Source organism: Entelurus aequoreus, linkage group LG13 (assembly GCF_033978785.1).
Source record: "Entelurus aequoreus isolate RoL-2023_Sb linkage group LG13, RoL_Eaeq_v1.1, whole genome shotgun sequence".
NCBI classification, from domain to species: Eukaryota; Metazoa; Chordata; class Actinopteri; order Syngnathiformes; family Syngnathidae; genus Entelurus; species Entelurus aequoreus.
This window is the reverse complement of record NC_084743.1, coordinates 59,697,679-59,724,542: the sequence shown is the minus strand read 5'-3', so window position 1 is coordinate 59,724,542 and position 26,864 is coordinate 59,697,679. Positions and strand designations below refer to the sequence as shown.

The window sequence follows — 26,864 nt, the reverse complement described above, 5'->3', positions numbered from 1 at the left end:
TATTATTTATCAACATTGGAATTGAATAAAGTTGTTTTCTTTAAAAAAAAAAAGTGTGTTTTTAATCATGTACTCAGACTCTAGTGTGATCGGTATTGGTATGGGCCGATTATACCTCATGGCTCGGTGTCGGCATGACGAGTAGTTCCATCTGCATTATGAGCGGTCTTCTTCTACTGCAGCTTGATCGCAACGCGCACGCTCTGCTGTCGCCCCCTGCAGAGCGGAGGATGTACTGCATGCATATTCACTCCCGAATGTACCGCCTCCTGGTGTATAAGACACCTGTGGTGCCATGGCAACGCGTTACTACTGTTGACAAAGGAGAGAGAGAGAGGTAGAGCGAGAGAGAGAGAGAGAGAGCGACGATGCTTGACTAGCACCGAGCTCGTGGTTCAAAGGCGCGAACTGTCACTTCCTGGTCGCGCGAGTCGCATCTCGATTCGCTGCCGTGAATCGGACGGAGTCCCGCTCAGGATGTGCCTTTTTTTCTTTCTTTTTTTTTTCTTCATTTTACGGATTAATGTCCTGAGAGTGTTCTTTTCTCGCTTGTGTGTTCGGAGCTTGAAATTAAAGCTGGTCTCAGAAGGTTGATAATAGACAGCCGGCGTCTCATGAGAAGTTTGGGTGCCGCTGGTTATTCCGGACTCCTACCTGCGGTCCACGTCTTGGAATCGCCACCCGCCAAAGCGTTCTTTCCCACAGAGGTACGCAACTCGTCAGTTGGCTTTTTATTTATTTTTATTTTTTTTCGTCTTGGGTACTCTTCTAACAAGAGTTCCTTGAATGTTAGTTAATTAATAGGTATATTCGAGAGAAGAAATTAAACTTTTGTTTTTTTTTATAAACATTGAACGCATCATTTCCCATCACATGCAGTTAGGTGCAATTCTGATTTGTTTCACTTTTGACTCAAAACACACATATTCTGAAACATGTAGGGAATATATTGTTTTTTAAATTAGGGCTGCAACAATCGATTATTTTAGTAATCAAGTAATCTATCAATTAGATTGTTTGATTAATCGAGTAATCTGATAAAACACACTTATTAGCAGGGATGTCCAAACTTTTTCCACCAAGGGGAAATTTTGATATTTAAAAAAAAATGCTAAAACAGACATCATATAAAGTTAAATACAAACCTACTATAAGTTACAAAGTGTAATATTATCAGTTATTACAGGGATCAATCAATCAATCAATCAATGTTTTTTTATATAGCTGTAAATCACAAGTGTCTCAAAGGGCTGTACAAGCCACAACGACATCCTCGGTTCAGATCCCACATCAGGGCAAGGAAAAACTCAACCCAATGGGACAATGAGAAACCTTGGAGAGGGCGACCGGTGCATTGGACTTCAAGTGGATCTAGCATAATATTGTGAGAGTCCAGTCCATAGTGGATCTAACATAATAGTGTGAGAGTCCAGTCCATAGTGGATCTAACATAATAGTGTGAGAGTCCAGTCCATAATGGATCTAACATAATAGTGTGAGAGTCCAGTCCGTAGTGGATCTAACATAATAGTGAGAGAGTCCAGTCCATAGTGGATCTAACATAATAGTGAGAGAGTCCAGTCCATAGTGGATCTAACATAATAGTGTGAGAGTCCGGTCCATAGTGGATCTAACATAATAGTGTGAGAGTCCAGTCCATAGTGGATCTAACATAATATTGTGAGAGTCCAGTCCATAGTGGATCTAACATAATAGTGTGAGAGTCCAGTCCGTAGTGGATCTAACATAATAGTGAGAGAGTCCAGTCCATAGTGGATCTAACATAATAGTGTGAGAGTCCAGTCCATAGTGGATCTAACATAATAGTGTGAGAGTCCAGTCCATAGTAGATCTAACATAATATTGTGAGAGTCCAGTCCATAGTGGATCTAACATAATAGTGTGAGAGTCCAGTTCATAGTGGATCTAACATAATAGTGAGAGTCCAGTCCATAGTGGATCTAACATAATAGTGAGAGTCCAGTCCATAGTGGATCTAACATAATAGTGAGAGTCCAGTCCATAGTGGATCTAACATAATAGTGAGAGTCCAGTCCATAGTGGATCTAACATAATAGTGAGAGTCCAGTCATAGTGTCCAAAGTGCAGTCTGGGGGCCATTTGCGGCATTTTGCTGGCTCTCAGCAAATTGTAAAATGTAAGAAAAAAGACGTAATGTAATGGGATTTTTTTTTTAAATTGTGATAGTAATAACTATTCATAATATACACATTGTCACTTAGAAGACAAAGCTGACACTAATATTTGTCTTTAAATCTATTTAATAATGTCTGTTATATTTTTTCAACCAAAAAAATCATCAAAATGTCCCCTGCATGCTCTGACTTATGCGGGCGGCCCTTGGTGGGAAAAAAAATTGGCTTAACTTGAATTTTTAGAATCTAAAATTAGATTTTTTTCTCATTACATTACATCTTTTTGCTTCTTTGTTTACATTTGTACTGTTTTAAAAAAATAAATAAAATTCTGGCAATTCGCTGCGGGCCTCAAATGGGCCCTTGGCTGCACTTTGGAGACCCCACCTTTATGGCCTCTTTGCATATTTTAGGAAAAATTGTTGAAATAAACTGTTATAAATGTACATATAAATACGCTTCTGCTTGCCATAACCTTTATTCATTTTCTAATAAATGTACATCATCATTAATGGAAATTGCATTTCTAACGTGTGCATTAATAGAAACCAAAACCAAAACATTGTCGTGTGTTCTCTATTGCAGAGCCGTGCGGAAACTAAGTCGGCATATATTAGGTTCTGGGTACTCTTGGTATTATATGCATTGTTATTAGTTACACTCATTAAACGAGTAATCAAAGCAACATAATATATATCAAAGCTTTTTTTTTATAGAATTAATCAATTAACTGTTGTAACCCTAAAAACTTGTCATAGCCATTCATTGACTTAGTTTTCATCCTAAGGTTATCATATTATATTTCATATTTTTTTCCCAAAAAGCCTATTAATCTTGATAAGTAAATTTGACCAGCTGTTTGATTGTAACGTGCACCTTAGTTGTAGTTTTTATTACCAAACTTGGAGGTGTTGAAATCGCCATGTAAAATCGCTAATGCTAATCAGTCGCAAAGCCAATTTATATTAACATCAAGATAGCACATTTTTAGAAAAGTGGAGCCTTGCTTTACTTACTTTGGAGCGTTTGTGGGTCATTTACTTTGTTGAATTATTAAAGTATTAGTTTTTTTTTTTAAAGTAATTTAATTCAATAAATTAATTGGTGGTGTCGATACTGTTGCGTTGACCAGCAATCTAAGATTAATCCCGGACGAGCCCCCAAATTGTTGAGTTGACCAGCATTCCTCCAATGGGGAATTCAAATTGCTAGTCTCTCCCAGATTCTTTTTATGGCAATACGCTGATGTTTATATTCAATCTCCAGGCAATAGTTGGTATTTTGTAGTTTATTCTCAAAGCTTAGAGGACAAACCTGAGACCAACCCAGTACCCAAGCGTTCCCTAGCCCGGTCCAGATCGGTCTAGCTCGGTCTAGCTCAAACCCCCCGGAAGTCCCGTGATCTTCCGTCTGTCCCTCGCCCCCACTCTCTTTGTTTAGACTACTCCGAGTTATCTCTACTCTGACACATTCCAATCTAGAAGGCCAACACCTTACTATGATACTCAAAAGAAGGAAGAATACTAGCTATTTTTTATATGACTATAGGAGTTTAGAAAGAAGTAACACTTAAATATGGATATGCTTCCAACAATACCAAGAGTAGTATCAGTATATAATCGATACTAGAGTTATTAGGTCGATATTTTCATTTCCTCTTAATCAATTTTGTGTTGTCTGCGTTAATGTTTACAAACTCAGTAACTACAGTTGGTCGCTACATCTGTAAGTGCAAGTTATTATATTTCATATTTATTATCCAAAAAAGCCTATTAATCTTGATACGTAAATTTGACCAGCTGTTTGATTGTAACGTGCATCTTAGTTGTCGTTTTTATTACCAAACTTGGAGGTGTTGAAATCGCCATGTAAAATCGCTAATGCTAATCAGTAGCAAAGCCAATTTATATTAACAAGATAGCGCATTTTTAGAAAAGCGGAGCCTTACTTTACTTACTTTGAAACGTTTGTAGGTCATTTACTTTGTTGAATTATTAAAGTATTAGTTGTTTTGTTTTTTTTTAAAGTAATTTAAGTCAATAAATTAAAATTAATTAAATATATATATTTTTTTAATGAAAAATGTGATTAATCCATTTTTTTAAAATGATGAAATAGTTAAAATAATTGAATTTAATACATTAACATTTCTTAAATAAATAAATAAATAAATTGTATTTAATAAAAAATTTAATTAAATTCGTTTTTTAAATTATTAAATACTTTGTTGATTACTTTGTTGAAAATTGCAACATTACCGAGAGGTAGTTTGGCTGAGTCCGCTCTCAGTGCTGCTTGAGTGATCGCCAAGGTAACTGCTGTTCGGTGGCTATTTCTTGTTTGGTTATCATCATATTATGATTTGCAAAAATGACATTAAGTTGCAATTACAATTAATCAATTAAATGTACATGTCTACATTCACACGCTCCCTAAGTGTGCATGTTTACGTACATACGTTCCCTAAGTGTGCATGTGGTTACAATATAATATACAAAGATAGCTAACATTAGTACCTAGCTATATTTTGCCATATTGCTATTATTGTCTGACACCACACAAAGCTGATGCGTGTGTTTTAGATATTCAATCGTTTACGTGCTCAAAGCCATAAGAGGTGGGGATATAATGCTTACAACACTTTGGAAAGCTAGGGCCCTTTAGTCAGCCATGTAAAGGTTCCCTTTAATGCGTAGACGACTCGTTTTCTTCTCCTCAAAGCGATGCCTTTTAATAGTAAGGTAACAGATTCAGCAGGGAGTATACTGTCGACTCTCCCCAGGGGGTACAATCAACAGCTACGTATGTGCAAAAACTAATTAATCGTCTAATTGGTGCTGGGAGGCAAATTGGAATACCAAACATCGAAATCTATTTAATCGATGCTTGCCAGAACAGCACGATATTAACATGTAACATGCCTTTTAAAAAGAAATATTGCATTAAAAACAATACAATTTAATGTAGTACAGTCGTCATCGTTTATGGTGGCTAATTGGTTCCAGGTGTGACCGAGTAAATACATAGGTTTATCATTAATGAATAGAATATTTTTATAGTCAGTGTGTAAAAAATGGTTTATAACCCTCTTAATATGTATATATATATATATATATATATATATATATATATATATATATATATATATATATATATATATATATATATATATATATATATATATATATATATATATATATATATATATTTTAATTAGAGCCCCCTGAACATAAAATATTACCCATAAAGTCAGCTTAACACTAATTTTACAGTAGTTGAGTGTGTTCTACTGTAGATTACAGTACTCACCGGTAGGGATGGGTACCAAATCCGGTACTTTTTTGGTACTTACCGAATCCCGCCGGTCCCAATTCATGTGAGATTCAACTGTGCCATGTTTTGGTACCTGGGTTGCGTGTAAAGTGACAAAGTAATCAACAAAAAATGTTATAATTTAAAAAAAATGTATAAAATTATTAAAATTCAATATTAAAATAATTTGATTTAATGTCATTAATTTAAATTTGTAAGATTAAATGAATATATATATTTTTTTATAATTTAATAGTTCTACAAAGTCAACAAAATGGACTCAAAAAACGAGGCTCCTTTTTTCTAAAAATACGCTCTATTGACGCTAATATACATTGGCTTTGCTACCTTGGCGATCACTCAAGCGGCACTGAGAGCGGACTCAGCCAAACTACCTATTTCATAATTTAAAAAATTAATTGAATTACATTTTTTATTAAATGTATTTTATTTTCATTTAAGAAATCTTAATTTATTAAATTCAATTATTTAAAGTATTTAATAATTTAAAAAAAAAAGGATTAATTACATTTTTCATAAAACATTTTTTTTTAATTTAAATTCATTGAATTAAATTACTTAAAAAAAACAACAACTAATAATTTAATAATTCAACAAAGTCATTGACCCAAAAACGCTCCAAAGTAAGTAAAGTAAGGCTCAACTTTTCTAAAAATGTGCTATATTGATGCTAATATAAATTGGCTTTGCTATTGACATGCTACTGGTTAGCATTAGCAATTTTACATGGCGATTTCAACACCTCCAAATTTGCTAATAAAAACTAGAACACGGTACAATTAAATAGCTAGTGTGTAATAAGTACAATACTTACAGTACCAACACTTTTTAGGGCGCAAAAAAAACAACAACAACCGTAAACTATACACTACTGCCATCTATTGTGTTGGACTTGCAATTGTAATTGCAACTCAACATCATGTTTGTATATGATAATAAGAGGATAACCAAACAAGAAATAACAACCGAGCAGCAGTTATCTTGGTGATCACTCAAGCAGCACTGAGAGCAAACTCAGCCAAACTACCTCTCAATAATGTTGCAATTTTCAACAAAGTAATCAACAAAGTATTTAATAATTAAAGAAACTAATTTAATTAAATGTGTTATTAATTTAATTAAATGTAATACATTTTAATGTATTCAATTCAATTATTTAAAGTATAATAATAAATAAATAAAACTAATTGGATTAATCAAATTTTTCATAAAATTAATTTGTGTTCAAATTTATAAAATTAAATTCATTAAAAAACTAATTAATAATTCAACAAAGTAAGTAAAGTAAGGCTCCAATTTTCTAAAAATGCGCTATCTTGATGTTAATATAAATTGGCTTTGCTATTGACATGCTACTGATTAGCATTAGCGATTTTACATGGCGATTTAAACACCTCCAAATTTGGTAATGAAAACTACAACTAAGATGCACATTACAATCAAACAGCTGGTGTGTATTAAGTACAATACTTACAATATTAACACTTTTTAGGGCGCAACAACAACAGAAAACACACCATAAACAATACACTACTGGCATCTAACGTCTTGGACTTGCAATTGTAATTGCAACTCAATGTCACGTTTGCCAATGGTAAAATGATGATAACCAAACAAGATATAACATTATTATAACGTGACTCACACCCACTTCGGCGCTTGGCGATCACTCCAGCAGCACTGAGAGCAGACTCAGCCAAACTACCTCTAGGCAATGTTGCACATTTCAACAAAGTAATCAACAAAGTATTTAATCAATTAGAAAAAAGTAATTGGATTAATACATTTTTTAATTAAATTAATTAAAATAAATCTAATTACATTTAATTGATCAAATTACATTAATTAAATGAACTTACAAAAATTAATCATTTAATAATTCAGCAAAGTATTTGACTCAAAAAACGCTCCACAGTTTTGTTTTGTTTTTTAAATCTTTAGTTTTCCTTTTTTTTTTTTTTTTTTGTATTGTATTTAATAAAAGTATCGTATTTGTATGTCTTCTCAATCGCTTTATACATTTATATCCTAAGTATTGTAAAGCTGGGATTGGTTTGGAGTTGGCGTTGCTCTATTTTCTTTCATTAAATTAATTATTTTTTGGAATACAATTTATGAATTCATTTATTTTTCATTAAATTAATTTAATACATTTTAATTTATTAAATTAAATTAAATGAATTCACAAAACCTAATAATTAAATAATTCAACAAAGTATTTGACTCAAAAAACGCTTCACAGTTTTGTTTTGTTTTGTAAATGTGTAATTTTCCTTTTTTTTTTTTTTTAGTATTTTTAGTATTTAATAAAAAAATATTGTATATCTTCTCAATTGCTTTATATATATTTATATCCTAAGTATTGAAAAGGATGGGAATTGCTCTATTTTCTTGATAATTATTTTTTTAATAACATTTTTGAATTAATGTATTTTTTATTAAATTAATTTAATACATTTTAATTTATTAAATTAGATGAATTAAATGAATTCACAAAAACTAATAATTTAATAATTCAACTAAGTATTTGAACGCTCCACAGTTTTGGTTTTTTTATGTTTACTTTTACTATTTTTTTTTAGTATTCAATAAAAGTATTTTCTTGATAATTATTTTTTAAATAACATTTTTGAATTAATGTATTTTTTATTAAATTAATTCAATACATTTTAATTTATTAAATTAGATGAATTAAATGAATTCACAAAAACTAATAATTTAATAATTCAACTAAGTATTTGAACGCTCCACAGTTTTGTTCTGTTTATGTTTAGTTTTACTATTTTTTTTTAGTATTCAATAAAAGTATTGTATGTCTTCTCAATTGCTTTATATATATTTATATCCTAAGTATTGAAAAGGTGGGGATTGGGTGGGAATTGCTCTATTTTCTTTTATTAATTTAATTAAATTATTTATTAAATGTATCATTTTTATTAAATACATTTAATTTAATTTAATTAATTTTAATTTATTAAATTAAATGAGTAATTTAATTCACAAAAAACTAATCATTTAAAAATTCAACAAAGTATTTGACTTAAAAAACGCTCCACAGTTTTTTGTTTTTTTTTAATGTTCAGTTTTCCTTTTTTTTTCCTATTTTATTTTATTAAATTGATTAACATTCTGTGATTTCTGTAAAGAAATCAAAACATATATATATATATTTTTTTAGAAAGCCGTTTTTAGGCCACGGCCTAAGTCGTATGTCAGCAGCCAAGAAGAGCTTTTGTAACCTGTAACCTGTTTTAATACACCAAATAACACATTATGAGCGTGGAAAAATGACACATATATTCTTTGAGCGTTTGACTGAGCCAGTTCTCTCTCGTGTGTGCTTCCTTTCTGTCATGAGACCTAGACGCGGGTCACATGCTTTGATCTGATCGTCAATTTACAGGCTTGCATGCATCGCTGGCAAGAAACTGCACTTCGTGGTAGACGACAGCAAAGGAGACACCGCCAGCCCTCAGGAGGAGGATGGAGGGGGGAGCCCATCAGCGCGGCGGCGTGCAGAAGAACAGGAAAACATGTGCTTCTTCCTGCTCCGGTCTCAAGGCAAGTTTCATTCTGTGCTGCAAAAAAAAAAAAAGAAGTTGATGAGTGACTCTAATGTTGGGATTGAAAGGTCAATGGAGCGTTCATAATAACTGGCGACGTGTCTGCCTTTCCATCCAAATCAGCATCAGCAGTATGGATGATTCTAGGAAATAGATGCAACTTATGTGGACATTTAGTTTTTAGGACAATGCCATTTGATGATACCAGATACCAGTGTGCACAGAAACAATTGTAACCCGTGTGTCTGATAATGAAGCGTGTAACAGTGTTTCTGTAATCTCTGTTCTGCATGTACCCTGGTTTTGGTTCAGTTTCGGAACAGCAAGAGAAGTGGAGACAAAATGCAACACATAAAACAGCTCCAGTTAGTTTTAATCCAACTTCTTTTATTGGCATTTTCAAATAGACAAAAAAAAAAATGGGCAAGTCGAAACAGTACAATTTTAAAGTCAGTAAATTATTCACACCCTTTCCCTTAAAACCCAAACCACCCACCCACCCTCCCACCCCACTCAGGTCACATCAACAAGGGACATATGGCACAATCATATAACAAAAAAGTAGGGATGTCCGATAATGGCTTTTTGCCGATATCCGATATTCCGATATTGTCCAACTCTTTAATTACCGATACCGATATCAACCGATACCGATACCAACCGATATATGCAGTCGTGGAATTAACACATTATTATGCCTAATTTGGACAACCATGTATGGTGAAGATAAGGTACTTAAAAATAAAAAATAAAAAAAATAAGATAACTAAATTTAAAAAAATTTCTTTAATAAAAAAGAAAGTAAAACAATATAAAAACAGTCACATAGAAACTAGTAATTAATGAAAATGAGTAAAATTAACTGGTAAAGGTTAGTACTATTAGTGGACCAGCAGCACGCACAATCACGTGTGCTTACGGACTGTATCCCTTGCAGACTGTATTGATATATATTGATATATAATGTAGGAACCAGAATATTGATAACAGAAAGAAATGGGGGGAGGGAGGTTTTTTGGGTTGGTGCACTAATTGTAAGTGTATCTTGTGTTTTTTATGTTGATTTAATAAAAAAAAAAAAAAAAAAAAAAAATTAAAAAAACCGATACAGATAATAAAAAAAACCGATACCGATAATTTTCGATATTACATTTTATCGGCCTGCCGATATTATCGGACATCCCTACAAAAAAGATGACAAAGACAGACACATTCTCACACATACACACACATACGGGGCCAGAGACAGACAAACAGGCTGAAAGGGGAAAAAAAAAAGGAAATAAAAGTAAAAATGAAAGAAAGAATAATAATAATAAATAAAAGGGAAATTATTCCTCATCTGCGTCCGGGCATAAGTCAAGAGAGTTAACATACATCAGGAAAGGACTCCATGAACTTTCAAATGCTTGAGCCGAGCCCTTTAGCAAAAACCCAAGTTTTTCCAGTTTTAGATTGTAGAGAATCTCTCTAATCCAACGGCCGTGTGATGGGGGGGCGAGCCAGCTTCCAATTAAACAAGATCAATCGCCTGGCCAGCAAGGTCGTAAAAGCAACAGCGCGTTTTAGTGGTACCGGGCACCTGTTATCGGGGCATACGCCAAAAATGGCTGATAATGGGAGCTTCAGTTAGTTTTGAAATGAAACATAAAAGAACCGCAAGCCGCGGAATAAATCGGATAAAAACGTTTTCCTCCGAGCTAAAACCAAATTGACAGGTCCAAATCAGCATTTCAATGGGAACTGTCAGGTTCAAACACTGATGACATCTATTAGACAAGACAAGAAGCAAAGGAATCAAACAGAGACAGGATTCAATTTAGCTCATGAGGAGAAACGTCTGGGGCTGCACACTCAGCTACAGCCTCCCACCACGCTCTGAAGGCAATCCCGACGCGCTCCTCCTTTATTTGGGCATTTTCTGATTACATTACGCAGCTGCTCCTAAGAGGAGGGGGTTCATGGTAAATGGTAAATGGGTCGTACTTGTATAGCGCTTTTCTACCTTTTTAAGGAACTCAAAGCGCTTTGACACTATTTTCCACATTCAGCCATTCACACACACATTCACACACTGATGGCTCATAAACAGTTCAAAGAAAAGGTGCTTGGAGCGGTGTCAGGTTTCCCCCCTCTCTGCTTTGTAGACCTCGGGTCATGACAAGGTCTTCCTGTGGCTGTCCAATAGCATCCCATCGCACACGGTGGAGGTTTACAAGCGGTAGGCCTTTTGCTTGAATAAGGACAAAGACAGCTTTTGTCTTCTCGCAGGGCAGCCTGAACTCATGGGAAAACAAGTTGTGTTTTAACTTATATACAATTATTCTGACAGGAACAGTGGGTCTGTATCGCTTTTACCGCGGGCCTGGGCAATTATTTTGACTTGGGGGGGGGAGGGGGGGCGTTTAGAGAAAAAAATGTGTCTGGGGCCAGTATATCGATTTTTAGGATTACCTATCCAGGGAAGGCTGTGCAAATACGAAACTAAAACTGACAGGTGCGAAACACAACGGAATGCTGGAATACAGCAAAAACTTACGGCTGAAGGAGAGAGCGTCCACATGAAGAGTATTAATTCCAAACAAAGTCCCTACAAAGAATGGTGGCTCACATTCAACCTAAATAGTCTTATTCGCCAACAGAAAGCAGGTGAGGGGAAAAGTGCTTAAAGGCATGTGTTGTGTAAAGTAGTTGTGAAAAAACACCAACACAACAGGAAGTGAATAGAATAGAATATATCTTTATTGTCATTGTACAACGAAATTGTAAGCAAAACTAATTTAGTGCAAATTCATAATAACTAGGGATGTCCGATAATGGCTTTTTGCCGATATCCGATATTCCGATATTGTCCAACTCTTTAATTACCGATATCAACCGATACCGATATCAGCCGATATATATACAGTCGTGGAATTAACACATTATTATGCCTAATTTGGACAACCAGGTATGGTGAAGATAAGGTACTTTTTTAAAAAATGAATCAAATAAAATAAGATAAATAAATTAAAAACATTTTCTTGAATAAAAAAGAAAGTAAAACAATATAAAAACAGTTACATAGAAACTAGTAATTAATGAAAATTTGTAAAATTAACTGTTAAAGGTTAGTATTATTAGTGGAGCAGCAGCACGCACAATCATGTGTGCTTACGGACTGTATCCCTTGCAGACTGTATTGATATATATTGATATATAATGTAGGAACCAGAATATTAATAACAGAAAGAAACAACCCTTTTGTGTGAATGAGTGTAAATGGGGGGAGGGAGGTTTTTCGGGTTGGTGCACTAATTGTAAGTGTATCTTGTGTTTTTTATGTGGATTTAATAAAAAATAAAATTAAAATAAAAACAAAAAAAAACGATACTGATAATAAAAAACCGATACCGATAATGTCGGCAGACCGATATTATCGGACATCTCTAATAATAACACATAAAAACATATGAACATAGATAAATAGATACAAATACATAAAATACAAACCCCGTTTCCATATTGTGTTAGATGTAAATATAAACGGAATACAATGATTTGCAAATCCTTTTCAAGCCATATTCAGTTGAATGCACTACAAAGACAACATATTTGATGTTCAAACTCATAAACTTTATTTTTTTGTTGCAAATAATAATTAACTTAGAATTTCATGGCTGCAACACGTGCCAAAGTAGTTGGGAAAGGGCATGTTCACCACTGTGTTACATGGCCTTTCCTTTTAACAACACTCAGTAAACGTTTGGGAACTGAGGAGACACATTTTTTAAGCTTCTCAGGTGGAATTCTTTCCCATTCTGGCTTGATGTACAGCTTAAGTTGTTCAACAGTCCGGGGGTCTCCCTTCTGCTATTTTAGGCTTCATAATGCGCCACACATTTTCAACAGGTCTGGACTACAGGCAGGCCAGTCTAGTACCCGCACTCTTACTATGAAGCCACGTTGATGTAACACGAGGCTTGGCATTGTCTTGCTGAAATAAGCAGGGGCGTCCATGGTAACGTTGCTTAGATGGCAACATATGTTGCTCCAAAACCTGTATGTACCTTTCAGCATTAATGGTGCCTTCACAGATGTGTAAGTTACCCATGTCTTGGGCACTAATACACCCCCATACCATCACACATGCTGGCTTTTTAACTTTGCGCCTATAACAATCCGGATGGTTCTTTTCCTCTTTGGTCCGGAGGACACGACGTCCACAGTTTCCAAAAACAATTTGAATTGTGGACTCTTCAGACCACAAAACACTTTTCCACTTTGTATCAGTCCATCTTAGATGAACTCAGGCCCAGCAAAGCCGACTGCGTTTCTGGGTGTTGTTGATAAACGGTTTTCGCCTTGCATCGGAGAGTTTTAACTTGCACTTACAGATGTAGCGACCAACTGTAGTTACTGACGGTGGGTTTCTGAAGTGTTCCCGAGCCTATGTGGTGATATCCTTTACACACTGATGTCGCTTGTTGATGCAGTACAGCCTGAGGGATCGAAGCTGCTTACGTGCAGTGATTTCTCCAGATTCTCTGAACCCTTTAATGATATTACGGAGCGTAGATGGTGAAATCCCTAAATTCCTTGCAATAGCTAGTTGAGAAAAGTTTTTCTTAAACTGTTCAACAATTTGCTCACGCATTTGTTGACAAAGTGGTGACCCTCGCCCCATCCTTGTTTGTGAATGACTGAGCCTTTCATGGAATCTACTTTTATACCCAATCATGGCACCCACCTGTTCCCAATTAGCCTGTTCACCCGTGGGATGTTCCAAATAAGTGTTTGATGAGCATTCCTCAACTTTATCAGTATTTATTGCCACCTTTCCCAACTTCTTTGTCACGTGTTGCTGGCATCAAATTATAAAGTTAATGATTATTTGCCAAAAAAAAAAAAATGTTTATGAGTTTGAACATCAAATATGTTGTCTTTGTAGCATATTCAACAGAATATGGGTTGAAAATGATTTGCAAATCATTGTATTCCGTTTATATTTACATCTAATACAATTTCCCAACTTATATAGAAACGGGGTTTGTACATAAAAATAGCAATCACACAGCTCACATGTACAGTCATTCTTGTCTTGTGTTCAGCCACATTATTGCTCTCGGGTAAAAAGTGTTCTTAAATCTGTTTGTCCGGCATTTATTATTGTGCTGCATCTCCTGCCCGAGGGCAGCAGTTCAAAAAGTCCATGTCCGGGGTGAGATGGGTCCCTTATGATGTTTTGGGCCTTTTTAGAGGCACCTGGCACTGTACAGTTCATCTAGGGAGGGGAGAGAGAGAGAGAGAAGGGGAAGTGCCACCAAAATAAGAGCGCAGGACAGGAACAAGCACCAAACCAAGAAGAACACCAACAAAACCCAACATTAAAGGCCTACTGAAATGAATTTTTTTTAATTTAAACGGGAATAGCAGATCCATTCTATGTGTCATACTTGATAATTTCGCGATATTGCCATATTTTTGCTGAAAGGACTTAGTATAGAACAACGACGATAAAGTTCACAACTTTTGGTCGCTGATTTTAAAAAAAGCCTTGCCTGTACCGGAAGTAGCGTGACGTCGCAGGTTGAAAGGCTCCTCACATTTCCCCATTGTTTACACCAGCAGCGAGAGCGATTCGGACCGAGAAAGCGACGATTACCCCATTAATTTGAGCCAGGATGAAAGATTCGTGGATGAGGAATGTGAGAGTGAAGGACTAGAGTGCAGTGCAGGACGTATCTTTTTTCGCTCTGACCGTAACTTAGGTACAAGCTGGCTCATTGGATTCCACACTCTCTCCTTTTTCTATTGTGGATCACGGATTTGTATTTTAAACCACCTGGGATACTATATCCTCTTGAAAATGAGAGTCGAGAACGCGAAATGGACATTCACAGTGACTGAACATGTAAATACACGGTTAATAATTTTCAGCTTTGCGAAGCTAAAAAAATAGAAGCTAAGTTAGCTACAGAGCTAACGTGATAGCAGGCTCAAATGCAGATAGAAACAAAATTTAAAAAAACCCTGACTGGAAGGATAGACAGAAGATCAACGATACTACTAAACCATGAACATGTAAATACACGATTAATAATTTTCAGCTTTGCAAAGCTAAAAAAATAGAAGCTAAGTTAGCTACAGAGCTAACGTGATAGCAGGCTCAAATGCAGATAGAAACAAAATTTAAAAAAAAACCTGACTGGAAGGATAGACAGAAGATCAACAATACTATTAAACCATGAACATGTAAATACACTATTAATAATTTTCAGCTTGGCGAAGCTAAAAAAAATAGAAGCTAAGTTAGCTACGGAGCTAACGTGATAGCATCAGTCTCAAATGCAGATAGAAACTAAATTTTAAAAAACCCTGACTGGAAGGCTAGACAGAAGATCAACAATACTATTAAACCATGAACATGTAAATACACAGTTATTAATTTTCAGCTTGGCGAAGCTAAAAAAAATAGAAGCTATGTTAGCTACGGAGCTAACGTGATAGCATCAGTCTCAAATGCAGATAGAAACTAAATTTAAAAAAACCCTGACTGGAAGGCTAGACAGAAGATCAACAATACTATTAAACCATGAACATGTAAATACACGGTTATTAATTTTCAGCTTGGCGAAGCTAAAAAAAATAGAAGCTATGTTAGCTACGGAGCTAACGTGATAGCATCAGTCTCAAATGCAGATAAAAACTAAATTTAAAAAAACCCTGACTGGAAGGCTAGACAGAAGATCAACAATACTATTAAACCATGAACATGTAAATACACGGTTAATACATTTCAGCTTGGCGAAGCTAAAAAAAATAGAAGCTAAGTTAGCTACGGAGCTAACGTGATAGCATCAGTCTCAAATGCAGATAGAAACTAAATTAAAAAAAAACCCTGACTGGAAGGCTAGACAGAAGATCAACAATACTATTAAACCATGAACATGTAAATACACGGTTAATCATTTTCAGCTTGGCGAAGCTAAAAAAATAGAAGCTAACTTAGATGCGGCGGCGGCGGCGGGCGTTGTTCGCTTTTGACGACACCCCGGCCGCCATCAGAGTCGGCAAGAAACATATATTTCCCCAAAGTTACGTACGTGACATGCACATATCGACACGCACGTACGGGCAAGCGATCAAATGTTTGGAAGCCAAAGCTGTACTCACCGTAGTGCGTCTGCTATCCTGCTCAAAACACAACACAACCTCCTGGTGTTGGTGTTGCTGCAGCCAGCCGCTAATACACCGATCGCACCTACAACTTTCTTCTTTGCGGTCTCCATTGTCCATTAAACAAATTGCAAAAGATTCACCAACACAGATGTCCAGAATACTGTGGAATTTTGTCGAAGAAATCAGAGGCATTTGAATTGGGTCCAAACACTTCCCTTGACCTTGTGACGTCACGCGCATACGTCATCATACCGCGACGTTTTCAAGCGGAAGTTTCCCGGGAAGTTTAAAATGTCACTTTATAAGTTAACCCGGCCGTATTGGCATATGTTGCAATGTTAAGATTTCATCATTGATATATAAACTATCAGACTGCGTGGTCGGTAGTAGTGGCTTTCAGTAGGCCTTTAAGGAACATGCACATGCATCCTCCACTGTTGCCATTCCTAAGACAAAGTAGCGCATAGTTCTAACTCGGGGTAGACACTAATAAAGTACTGCAGTACTAATGAATTAAAACGGTACTGTATTGCTTCTAAAAAAACACCGGTTTCTTTTTTGGACATGTTGGCGCGCCGTCGTCACGTCTTGACATTGCGGGTAAAACGAGCTGACACGGATAGTAGGCAACGTACAAGTAGAAACAGTGTGGAGATGGAAAAGGGAGAACAAGACACCTTTTGGTTTTGGGTTGATAGCAACATTTGTAGTATCAGCCAAAACGTATGTAACGTATCAAACAACAGCAGAATATTTTTGTATATACACTACCGTTCAAAAGTTTGGGGTCACATTGAAATGTCCTTATTTCCAATGAAGATAACTTTAAACTAGTCTTAACTTTAAAGAAATACACTCTATACATTGCTAATGTGGTAAATGACTATTCTAGCTGCAAATGTCTGGTTTTTGGTGCAATATCTACATAGGTGTATAGAGGCCCATTTCCAGCAACTATCACTCCAGTGTTCTAATGGTACAATGTGTTTGCTCATTGGCTCAGAAGGCTAATTGATGATTAGAAAGCCCTTGTGCAATCATGTTCACACATCTGAAAACAGTTTAGCTCGTTACAGAAGCTACAAAACTGACCTTCCTTTGAGCAGATTGAGTTTCTGGAGCATCACATTTGTGGGGTCAATTAAACGCTGAAAATGGCCAGAAAAAGAGAACTTTCATCTGAAACTCGACAGTCTATTCTTGTTCTTAGAAATGAAGGCTGTTCCACAAAATTGTTTGGGTGACCCCAAGCTTTTGAACGGTAGTGTATATTTGGTTTGCAGTTGGGCAGCACGGTGAAACAGGGGTTAGGGCACGTGCCTCACAATACGAAGGTCCTGAGTAGTCCTGGGTTCAATCCCGGGCTCGGGATCTCTCTGTGTGGAGTTTGCATGTTCTCCCCGTGACTGCGTGGGTTCGCTCCGGGTACTCCGGCTTCTTCCCACCTCCAAAGACAAGCACCTGGGGATAGGTTGATTGGCAACACTAAATTGAATGTTGTCTGTCTATGTCATGATCCGTGGCCCGGATCATGTTTTTGTTATTTTCTGTTAGTTTTGGACTCCCTTAGTTCCTGTTGTTGTGCACCCTTGAGTTTGTTCAGTTACCTTGGCTACTTATTATTTTCACCTGCCTCCGATTGGTGTTCGGGACGCTCACCTGTTCCCTGAGCCCTAATCAGAGGCATTATTTAAGCCTGCCTTTGCCGGTCAGTCGGCCTGGCTTCTTTGTTTGCTTATGCTACAATTACGTGAGTATTCCTCGTCTTTTTGCCTATGCTAAGTGTTAGCGTTTGCTTCGAGTGCGATCGGCACATTTTTCCTCTGGCTTGTTTTCAGTTTTTGGTACTTGTTTGACTTTTTGAGAATAAATGATGTTCCTACCTGCACGTCTTGTCCGGAGTGGTCCGTTTGCATCCCGGGGGAACGAACCTTGCAGCAAACTGTGACCCCCCCGCACGTAACAGTCTATCTGTGTTGGCCCTGTGATGAGGGAGCGACTTGTCCAGGGTGTGCCCCACTTTCCGCCCGAATGCAGCTGAGATAGGCTCCAGCACCCCCCGCCACCCCAAAAGGGACAAGCAGTAGAAAATGGATGGATGGATGGTTTGCAGTTTTAATTTGAACATGCCAGAATACCAAAAAAGGATACGGAAGACTCCTTCTTGTTTGATTACTCAATTTATTATTACAACACAGGAGAGCTAATCGCGGTAACAGCCCTACGTGACACAAAGTCGGGACATTCCCCCCACCGTGTCTGGTGCCATTGGGCCGCAACCACCAGCGGCTGCTGCGACACTCCGCCATGAAGGTGTCCTGGAGTCACAGGAACACATTGTGACAGCGATAGGTGGCAAAATGATCACCTGGATAAATTACTAGACATCCTCACAAATGCGAGGTGACGTTCCACGTCCCAAGAGCTAGCTTAAGGAGGCTATGCCGGATAGTCGAACCTCGGATTCAGGAGGAACAGTGTGGTTTTCGTCCTGGTCGTGGAACTGTGGACCAGCTCTATACTCTCGGCAGGGTCCTTGAGGGTGCATGGGAGTTTGCCCAACCAGTCTACATGTGCTTTGTGGACTTGGAGAAGGCATTCGACCGTGTCCCTGGGGAAGTCCTGTGGGGAGTGCTCAGAGAGTATGGACTGTCTGATTGTGGCGGTCCGCTCCCTGTACGATCAGTGTCAGAGCTTGGTCCGCATTGCTGGCAGTAAGTCGGACACGTTTCCAGTGAGGGTTGGACTCTGCCAAGGCTGCCCTTTGTCACCGATTCTGTTCATAACTTTTATGGAAATAATTTCTAGGCGCAGTCAAGGCGTTGAGGGGATCCGGTTTGGTGGCTGCAGGATTAGGTCTCTGCTTTTTGCAGATGATGTGGTCCTGATGTCTTCATCTGGCCAGGATCTTCAGCTCTCCCTGAAACGGTTCGCAGCGACTGGGATGAGAATCAGCACCTCCAAGTCTGAGTCCATGGTTCTCGCCCGGAAAAGGGTGGAGTGCCATCCCCAGGTTGGGGAGGAGACCCTGCCCCAAGTGGAGGAGTTCAAGTACCTCGGGGTCTTGTTCACGAGTGAGGGAAGAGTGGATCGTGACATCGACAGGCGTATCTGTGCGGCGTCTTCAGTAATGCGGACGCTGTATCGATCCGTTGTGGTGAAGAAGGAGCTGAGCCGGAAGGCAAAGCTCTCAATTTACCGGTCGATCTACGTTCCCATCCTCACCTATGGTCATGAGCTTTGGGTTATGACTGAAAGGACAAGATCACGGGTACAAACGTCCGAAATGAGTTTCCTCCGCCGGGTGGCGAGTCTCTCCCTTAGAGATAGGGTGAGAAGCTCTGTCATCCGGGGGGAGCTCAAAGTAAAGCCGCTGCTCCTCCACATGGAGAGGAGCCAGATGAGGTGGTTCGGGCATCTGGTCCGGATGCCACCCGAACGCCTCCCGAGGGAGGTGTTTCGGGCACGTCCGACCGGTAGGAGGCCACGGGGAAGACCCAGGACACATTGGGAAGACTATGTCTCCCGGCTGGCCTGGGAACGCCTCGGGATCCCCCGGGAAGAGCTGGACGAAGTGGCTGGGGAGAGGAAGGTCTGGGCTTCCCTGCTTAGGCTGCTGCCCCCGCGACCCGACCTCGGATAAGCGGAAGAAGATGGATGGATGGATGGATGGATGGATGGAAATCAAATGCTGGCAAAGCCCCGAACGACCAACTCTGGGTGCCGCCAAAACATGTAGAAATGTGCGTACGTGAAGCACGAAGTTCAGTTCACTCTTGATACATCTCAAATTTGCCGTGAAAAAGAGCGTACGTCAGGTTTTTGTGCTAAATACATGAGGTCCCTGGTGTATCAGTGGGGCATTGGAAAGAACCTTTCACGTGGTCACATGTCAATATTTTTCCTCCATTCTTCTGCATTCCAAGTCCATTGTCCTCTTCAAAGAGAGAGCTGGAAAATAAGACAGACACAGCATGAATTCCATGTTTTTATTAGACCACCTCGGGCTTTTCCGTCTTCCTCTTGCCTTTACGCCTACGTCAAACAACCTCCAATAAAACTGAGCGGAATGTCCTATTTCGAATGCCTAAATGTTTTTTGTTTTTAATAGATCAAACGTTCTTGTTGCTTCCCCCTCGGATGAAAGTGATGTGAGACAATGGTGTTCAAGCTGCTTATCATAATACAAACTCAAGTCTCAGAGCAGACTTTTATTTCTTCTCAGGATTGTTCACTTCCATGGGCGGGACACGGCACTGCAACTCTAATCCTGTTCTTTTGTGGCGCGCTCGTCGTTTATTGTGCCAATAAGACCAGAGCTCGGGTGACTTCGTCCCTAAACAAAAGTCCAACGATGGCCCGAGGACTTGATAGACACGTGTCACTTGTGGAAATGACTGTGGTGACCCGAGTGCAACTATCCATTGAGAAACACTGGAAGCTAACACGCTTGGATAAAGCAGTTAAAACGGGAGTTGGTCACGCCGAGCTTTGAAACAAAGTGTTCAGCGTGTGCTAAATGTGCAAATCTGTAATAAAAATGTCCTATTTATTACGAGTGCACAAAAAATGTATTCACATGCGAAACACCATTTTTTTATTCGATTGTAAATCAATTCATAATTTGATTTAAAAAAATGTATTTGAAAAAAAACAACAACATTTAATATATATGTATATATATATATATACATAGTTTGTATATATATCATACTTGCCAACCTTGAGACCTCCGATACTGGGAGGTGTGGGGTTGGGGGGGTGGTCGGGGGTGGGGCGGGGGCGTGGTTGGGGTGTGGTTAAGAGGGGAATATATTTAAGCTAGAATTCACCAACTCAAGTATTTCATATATATATATATATACCTATATATATATATATATATATATATACCTATATATATATATATATATATATATATATATATATATATATATATAACTATATATATATATATATATATATATATATATATATATATAGTTATATATATATTATATATATATATATTATATATATATATATAGTTATATATATAATATATATATATAACTATATATATATATATATATATATAATATATATATATATATATATATATATATATATATATATATATATATATATATGTGTGTATATATATATATATATATATATATATATATATATATATATATAGATATATATATATATATGTGTATATATATATATATATATATATATATATATATATATATATATATATATATATATATATATATAGTTATATATATATATATATATATATATATATATGTATGAAATACTTGACTTTCAGTGAATTCTAGCTATATATATATATATATATATATATATATATATATATATATATATATATATATATATATATATATATATATATTTATTTATTTTATTATACATATAAATAAAAGAAATACTTGAATTTCAGTGTTCTGGAGGCTATCCAGTAGATGGCAGTATTGTCCTGTTTAAGAGTGTCACAACATTGCTGTTTACGGCAGACGAACTGCTTTACGGTAGACTAAACGTGACTGCTGTTGTTGTGTGTTGTTACCGCGCTGGGAGGACGTTAATGAAACTGCCCAACAATAAACCCACATAAGAAACCAAGAACTCGCCCTCGATCATTCTACAGTTATGACGTCATTGGGCAGGCAAGCTGTTTATATTGTGGGATAGCGGACGTGAGAACAGGCTGTCCCCACTCAGGTCCGCTGGAGCCCACGCCCCCTCCAGCTCCGGCTGAATACCGGGAGTTTGTCGGGAGAACATTTCTGCCGGGAGGTTATCGGGAGAGGCGCTGAATACCGGGAGTCTCCCGGTAAAAACGGGAGGGTTGGCAAGTATGATATATATATGTGGCGGGGGGCGTGGCCTGCGGGCCTGCCGCGGAACGGGGAGTGCCAGGACCGGCCTCGAAGACAGCGACATGTGCGTAGATGATTTTTTTAAATATAATTTTATTTAATTTTTTTCATGAAGAAATACAATCATGTGTGCTTACGGACTGTATCCCTGCAGACTGTATTGATCTATATTGATATATAATGTAGATATTGTGTTTTTTATGTTTATTTAATAAATGTTTTAAATTTATTTATTTTTGTTTTTTATTTCTTTCTTTCTTTTTTTTATTTCTTGTGCGGCCTGGTACCAATCGGCGGTTGGGGACCACTGTTCTAAATAACCAATGTTGTGAATGGTCCGCACTGCTCTTTTCTGTAATATGATCAGAGGATGAATTGTGTTGTGGTAAGTATTCCCCCATACTTCAACACAGTATGTAAGGTATGGGAGTACCAAGGTGCAGTATAGAGTACGGAGTGCATTTTCTTTGAGGTACAGTTTTGCTTTGTTTATACTTGAGAGGCTTTTGGAGATTTTTGTTTTTATGTGTCGTTTCCATGATAGTTTACTATCAATTATTACTCCCAAAAATGTATTCTCATTTACGATTTCAATTTGGGTACCATCAATACTTATTTTCTGTTCAGACATTATGTTGCGATTTCCAAACATCACTATCTTAGTTTTATTTCTATTCAAAGATAATTTATTTGTGTCCATCCATTTTTTTACTATGTTTAGTTCTGTGTAATAAAAGTTTCAATCAATCAAAAAGAGCCACGCGGGGGGATTCTTTGCTTGGGTTACTCAAGTAAACCCAAGAAAACTTTTGAAAACGCATGGAAGGGAATTATACAAAATGTGGGGCATATTAAAACTGAGCTATCCCTGTATTAACATAGGTATTATATAGCTGTTATATTGCCATGGATGTATTTTTTCTTATAGTAGCAATAATATTAATGGATTTAGAAATCTCATCTGGTATTAATACAAATCAATATGACATCATTCATTGTTTAACTGGTGAAATTGTGTACACTTGTTGTTATCCATTCTGCAACAAACAATGTCTTTGTGGGCCAGGCCGTGAAGGAAAGAACCACTAAACCCGGAGCTTTTCTGACTCACTTTGTTTATCCGTCCATCCATCCATTTTCTCCCGCTTGTCCCTTTTTTTGGGGTCGCGCGGGGTGTGCTGGAGCCTATCTCGGCTGCATTGGGGCGGATGGCGGGGTAAACCCTTTGTTTATGCTGCATGCAAAAGCCGGGGAGATTTTTGTCACCCTTTTTGTGTGTGTGCAAAATAACTCTGGTGTTTTTTGCATAATTCTGCTGACTAATTAGGGTCGTTATAATCTACCTTAAATACGGCTCAGCGGCCGCACTTGTTGCAAATCTCAAAATGTGCCAAGTAATTGTGCGTGTCACTGCTCCAACTGGCTACTTAGCTTCCTCGTTTGCTTTTGGCGTGCCGGCACTAAACATTATTTTTGTACTAATAATGCTTGCAATGAAAGATTGGCAGGGGACGAGGGTGGAAATATTAGTTATGGGCGGTATGCCAACGACACGGCTCTTAAGAGTTGGCTCTTGGCGTGACTGAGAGAGCTCTTTGAAGTGAACAAGTTGTGGTATTTTTCTATTTGTATTTGATCTTTTTTTTATAAATATCTGTTCCATGTTGAGTATATAAAGCTATATAACAAACATTTGATGTAATTGTAGATAAGAAATTCATTTTACACTTACCGTATTTTCTGGAACATATTTTTTTAATTTTTTATTTTCTAGAACATAGGGCGCAACGGATTTAGGGCGGACCGATTTTTGAGCGAATGTTCTTTATTTTCAATGGAACATTTCACGTTTTGGTCTTGTTTACTGGCGTCTGTCAGGTTCAAACACTGATGACATCTATTGAACAGACAAGAAGCAAGGAATCATGCAGAGACAGAGTTAAATTTAGCTCAATGAGGAGAGACGTTTTGGGACTGCACGCTCAGTTACAATCTCCCACCACGCTCTAAGGCAGTGTTTTTCAACCACTGTGCCGCGACACAGTCTGGTGTGCCGTGGGAGATTATCTAATTTCACCTATTTAGGTTAAAAATATTTTTTGCAAAGCAGTAATTATATTCTGCAAATTATGTGTTGTTGTTGAGTGTCGGTGCTGTCTAGAGCTCGGCAGAGTAACCGTGTAATACTCTTCCATATCAGTAGGTGGTAGCCGGTAGCTAATTGCTTTGTAGATGTTGGAAACAGCGGGAAGCAGCGTGCAGGTAAAAAGGTATCTAATGCTTAAACCAAAAATAAACAAAAGGTGGGTGCCCCTAAGAAAAGGCATTGAAGCTTAGGGAAAGCTATGCAGAACGAAACTCAAACTGAACTGGCTACAAGGTAAACAAAAACAGAATGCTGGACGACAGCAAAGACTTACAGTGTGTGGAGCAGACGGCGTCCACAAAGTGCATTTGTACGTGACATGACAATCAACACCAAAATAGGAGCGCAAGACAAGAACTAAAACACTACACACAGGAAAACACCGAACAACTCAAAATAAGTCACGGCGGGATGTGACAGGTCGTGACAGTAGACCAGGGGTCACCAACACGGTGCCCGCGGGCACCAGGTAGCCCGTAAGGACCAGATGAGTAGCCCGCTGGCCTGTTCTAAAAATAGCTCAAATAGCAGCACTTACCAGTGAGCTGCCTCTATTTTTTAAATTGTATTTATTTACTAGCAAGCTGGTCTCGCTTTGCCCGACATTTTTGATTCTAAGAGAGACAAAACTCAAATAGAATTTGAAAATCCAAGAAAATATTTTAAAGACTTGGTCTTCACTTGTTTAAATAAATTCATTATTTTTCTTACTTTGCCTCTTATAACTTTCAGAAAGACAATTTTAGAGAAAAAATACAACCTTAAAAAGGATTTTAGGATTTTTAAACACATATACCTTTTTACCTCTTAAATTCCTTCCTCTTCTTTCCTGACAATTTAAATCAATAATAAATACATTTTGATTTAATTCTTCATTTTAGCTTCTGTTTTTTCGACGAAGAATATTTGTGAAATATTTCTTCAAACTTATTATGATTAAAATTCAAAAAAATTATTCTGGCAAATCTAGAAAATCTGTTGAAACAAATTTAAATCTTATTTCAAAGTCTTTTGAATTTCTTTTAAAATTTTTGTTCTGGAAAATCTAGAAGAAATAATGATTTGTCTTTGTTAGAAATATAGCTTGGTCCAATTTGTTATATATTCTAACAAAGTGCAGATTGTATTTTAACCTATTTAAAACATGTCATCAAAATTCTAAAATTAATCTTAGTCATGATGTTCCATAAATTATTATTTTTTATTTTTTCAAAAAGATTCGAATTAGCTAGTTTTTCTCTTCTTTTTTTCGGTTGCACTTTGAATTTTAAAGAGTCGAAATTTTATTGTCATTTTTTTCGTGTTTTCTCCTCTTTGAAACCGTTCAATTAAGTGTAAATATCATTAATTATTAATAATAACATAGAGTTAAAGGTAAATTGAGCAAATTGGCTATTTCTGGCAATTTATTTAAGTGTGTATCAAACTGGTAGCCCTTCGCATTAATCAGTACCCAAGAAGTAGCTCTTGGTTTCAAAAAGGTTGGTGACCCCTGGATTAGAGGATTCGATAATAGACCTACTTTGAGACAAGTGCTATAGTGATGCATGCTTGGTTATGGTTATGGTTTGAATTCATATCCGACAATTGCGACAACAACTTTTTACTGTCAACTGAGTTTCGTTTTTTAACGATTTCTGCTGGTGGTGTGCCTCCGCATTTTTTCAACGCAAAAAATGTGCCTTGGCTCAAAAAAGGTTGAAAAACACTGCTCTAAGGTAACAGTCCCACATGCTCCTCTATTTATTTGGGAGGTCCCTGGTTACATCACTGAGGCTGCCTCTGAAGGAAGGGGGGTTAGATAATAATAGAATGATAAATAACACAATATGTTACTGCATACATCAGCAGACTAATTAGGAGCCTTTGTTTGCTTACTTACTAATAAAAGACACGTTAAGTATGTTCACTATTTTATTTAAGGACAAAATTGTTCTTTGATTGCAATAAAAAACATTTGTTTAATGTACCCTAAAATGGTTGTAAATTCAAGCCCTGGAAATATTACTTAATTACTTGAATTAAAGTAATATCTGGATCGGGATATTTTGGCTTATATATAATATATATATATATATATATATATATATATATATATATATATATATATATATATATATATATATATATATATATATATATATATATATATATATATATATATATATATATATATATATATATATAAATATATATATATATATATATATATAAATATATATATATATATATATATATAAATATATATATATATATATATATATATATATATATATATATATATATATATAAATATATATATATATATATATATATATATATACATATATATATATATACATATATATATATATATATATATATATATATATATATATATATATATATATATATATATATATATATATATATATATATATATATATATATATATATATATATATATATATATGTATATATATATATATTATGGCAAGCCGTTAAGGAAATTCAATATATATGGAAGTCTTAATAGAAATGAGAAACTTTTATATATACTGTAAATAAGAAAGACTTAGAGTCCGTCTGCTAATCTGAAAAAGAGCCAAAGCTGTCAAAGAGCTGAGGGACCATCTTC

The 26,864-nt window shown here is 36.5% G+C and overlaps 1 protein-coding gene across 1 annotated transcript in view; it reads left to right on the top strand.

Annotated features, from left to right (window-relative positions):
* Positions 1 to 274: 274 nt before the first annotated feature.
* The window catches only part of slco1c1 (solute carrier organic anion transporter family, member 1C1), a 93,138-nt gene continuing 66,548 nt past the window's right edge, over positions 275 to 26,864 (top strand). Inside the window, exons 1-2 of the mRNA XM_062068092.1 lie at positions 275 to 707; positions 8,893 to 9,050. Coding sequence (XP_061924076.1) covers positions 8,973 to 9,050 — 78 coding nt within the window. The 5' untranslated portion in view covers positions 275 to 707; positions 8,893 to 8,972. The remainder of the gene's footprint in view (positions 708 to 8,892; positions 9,051 to 26,864) is intronic.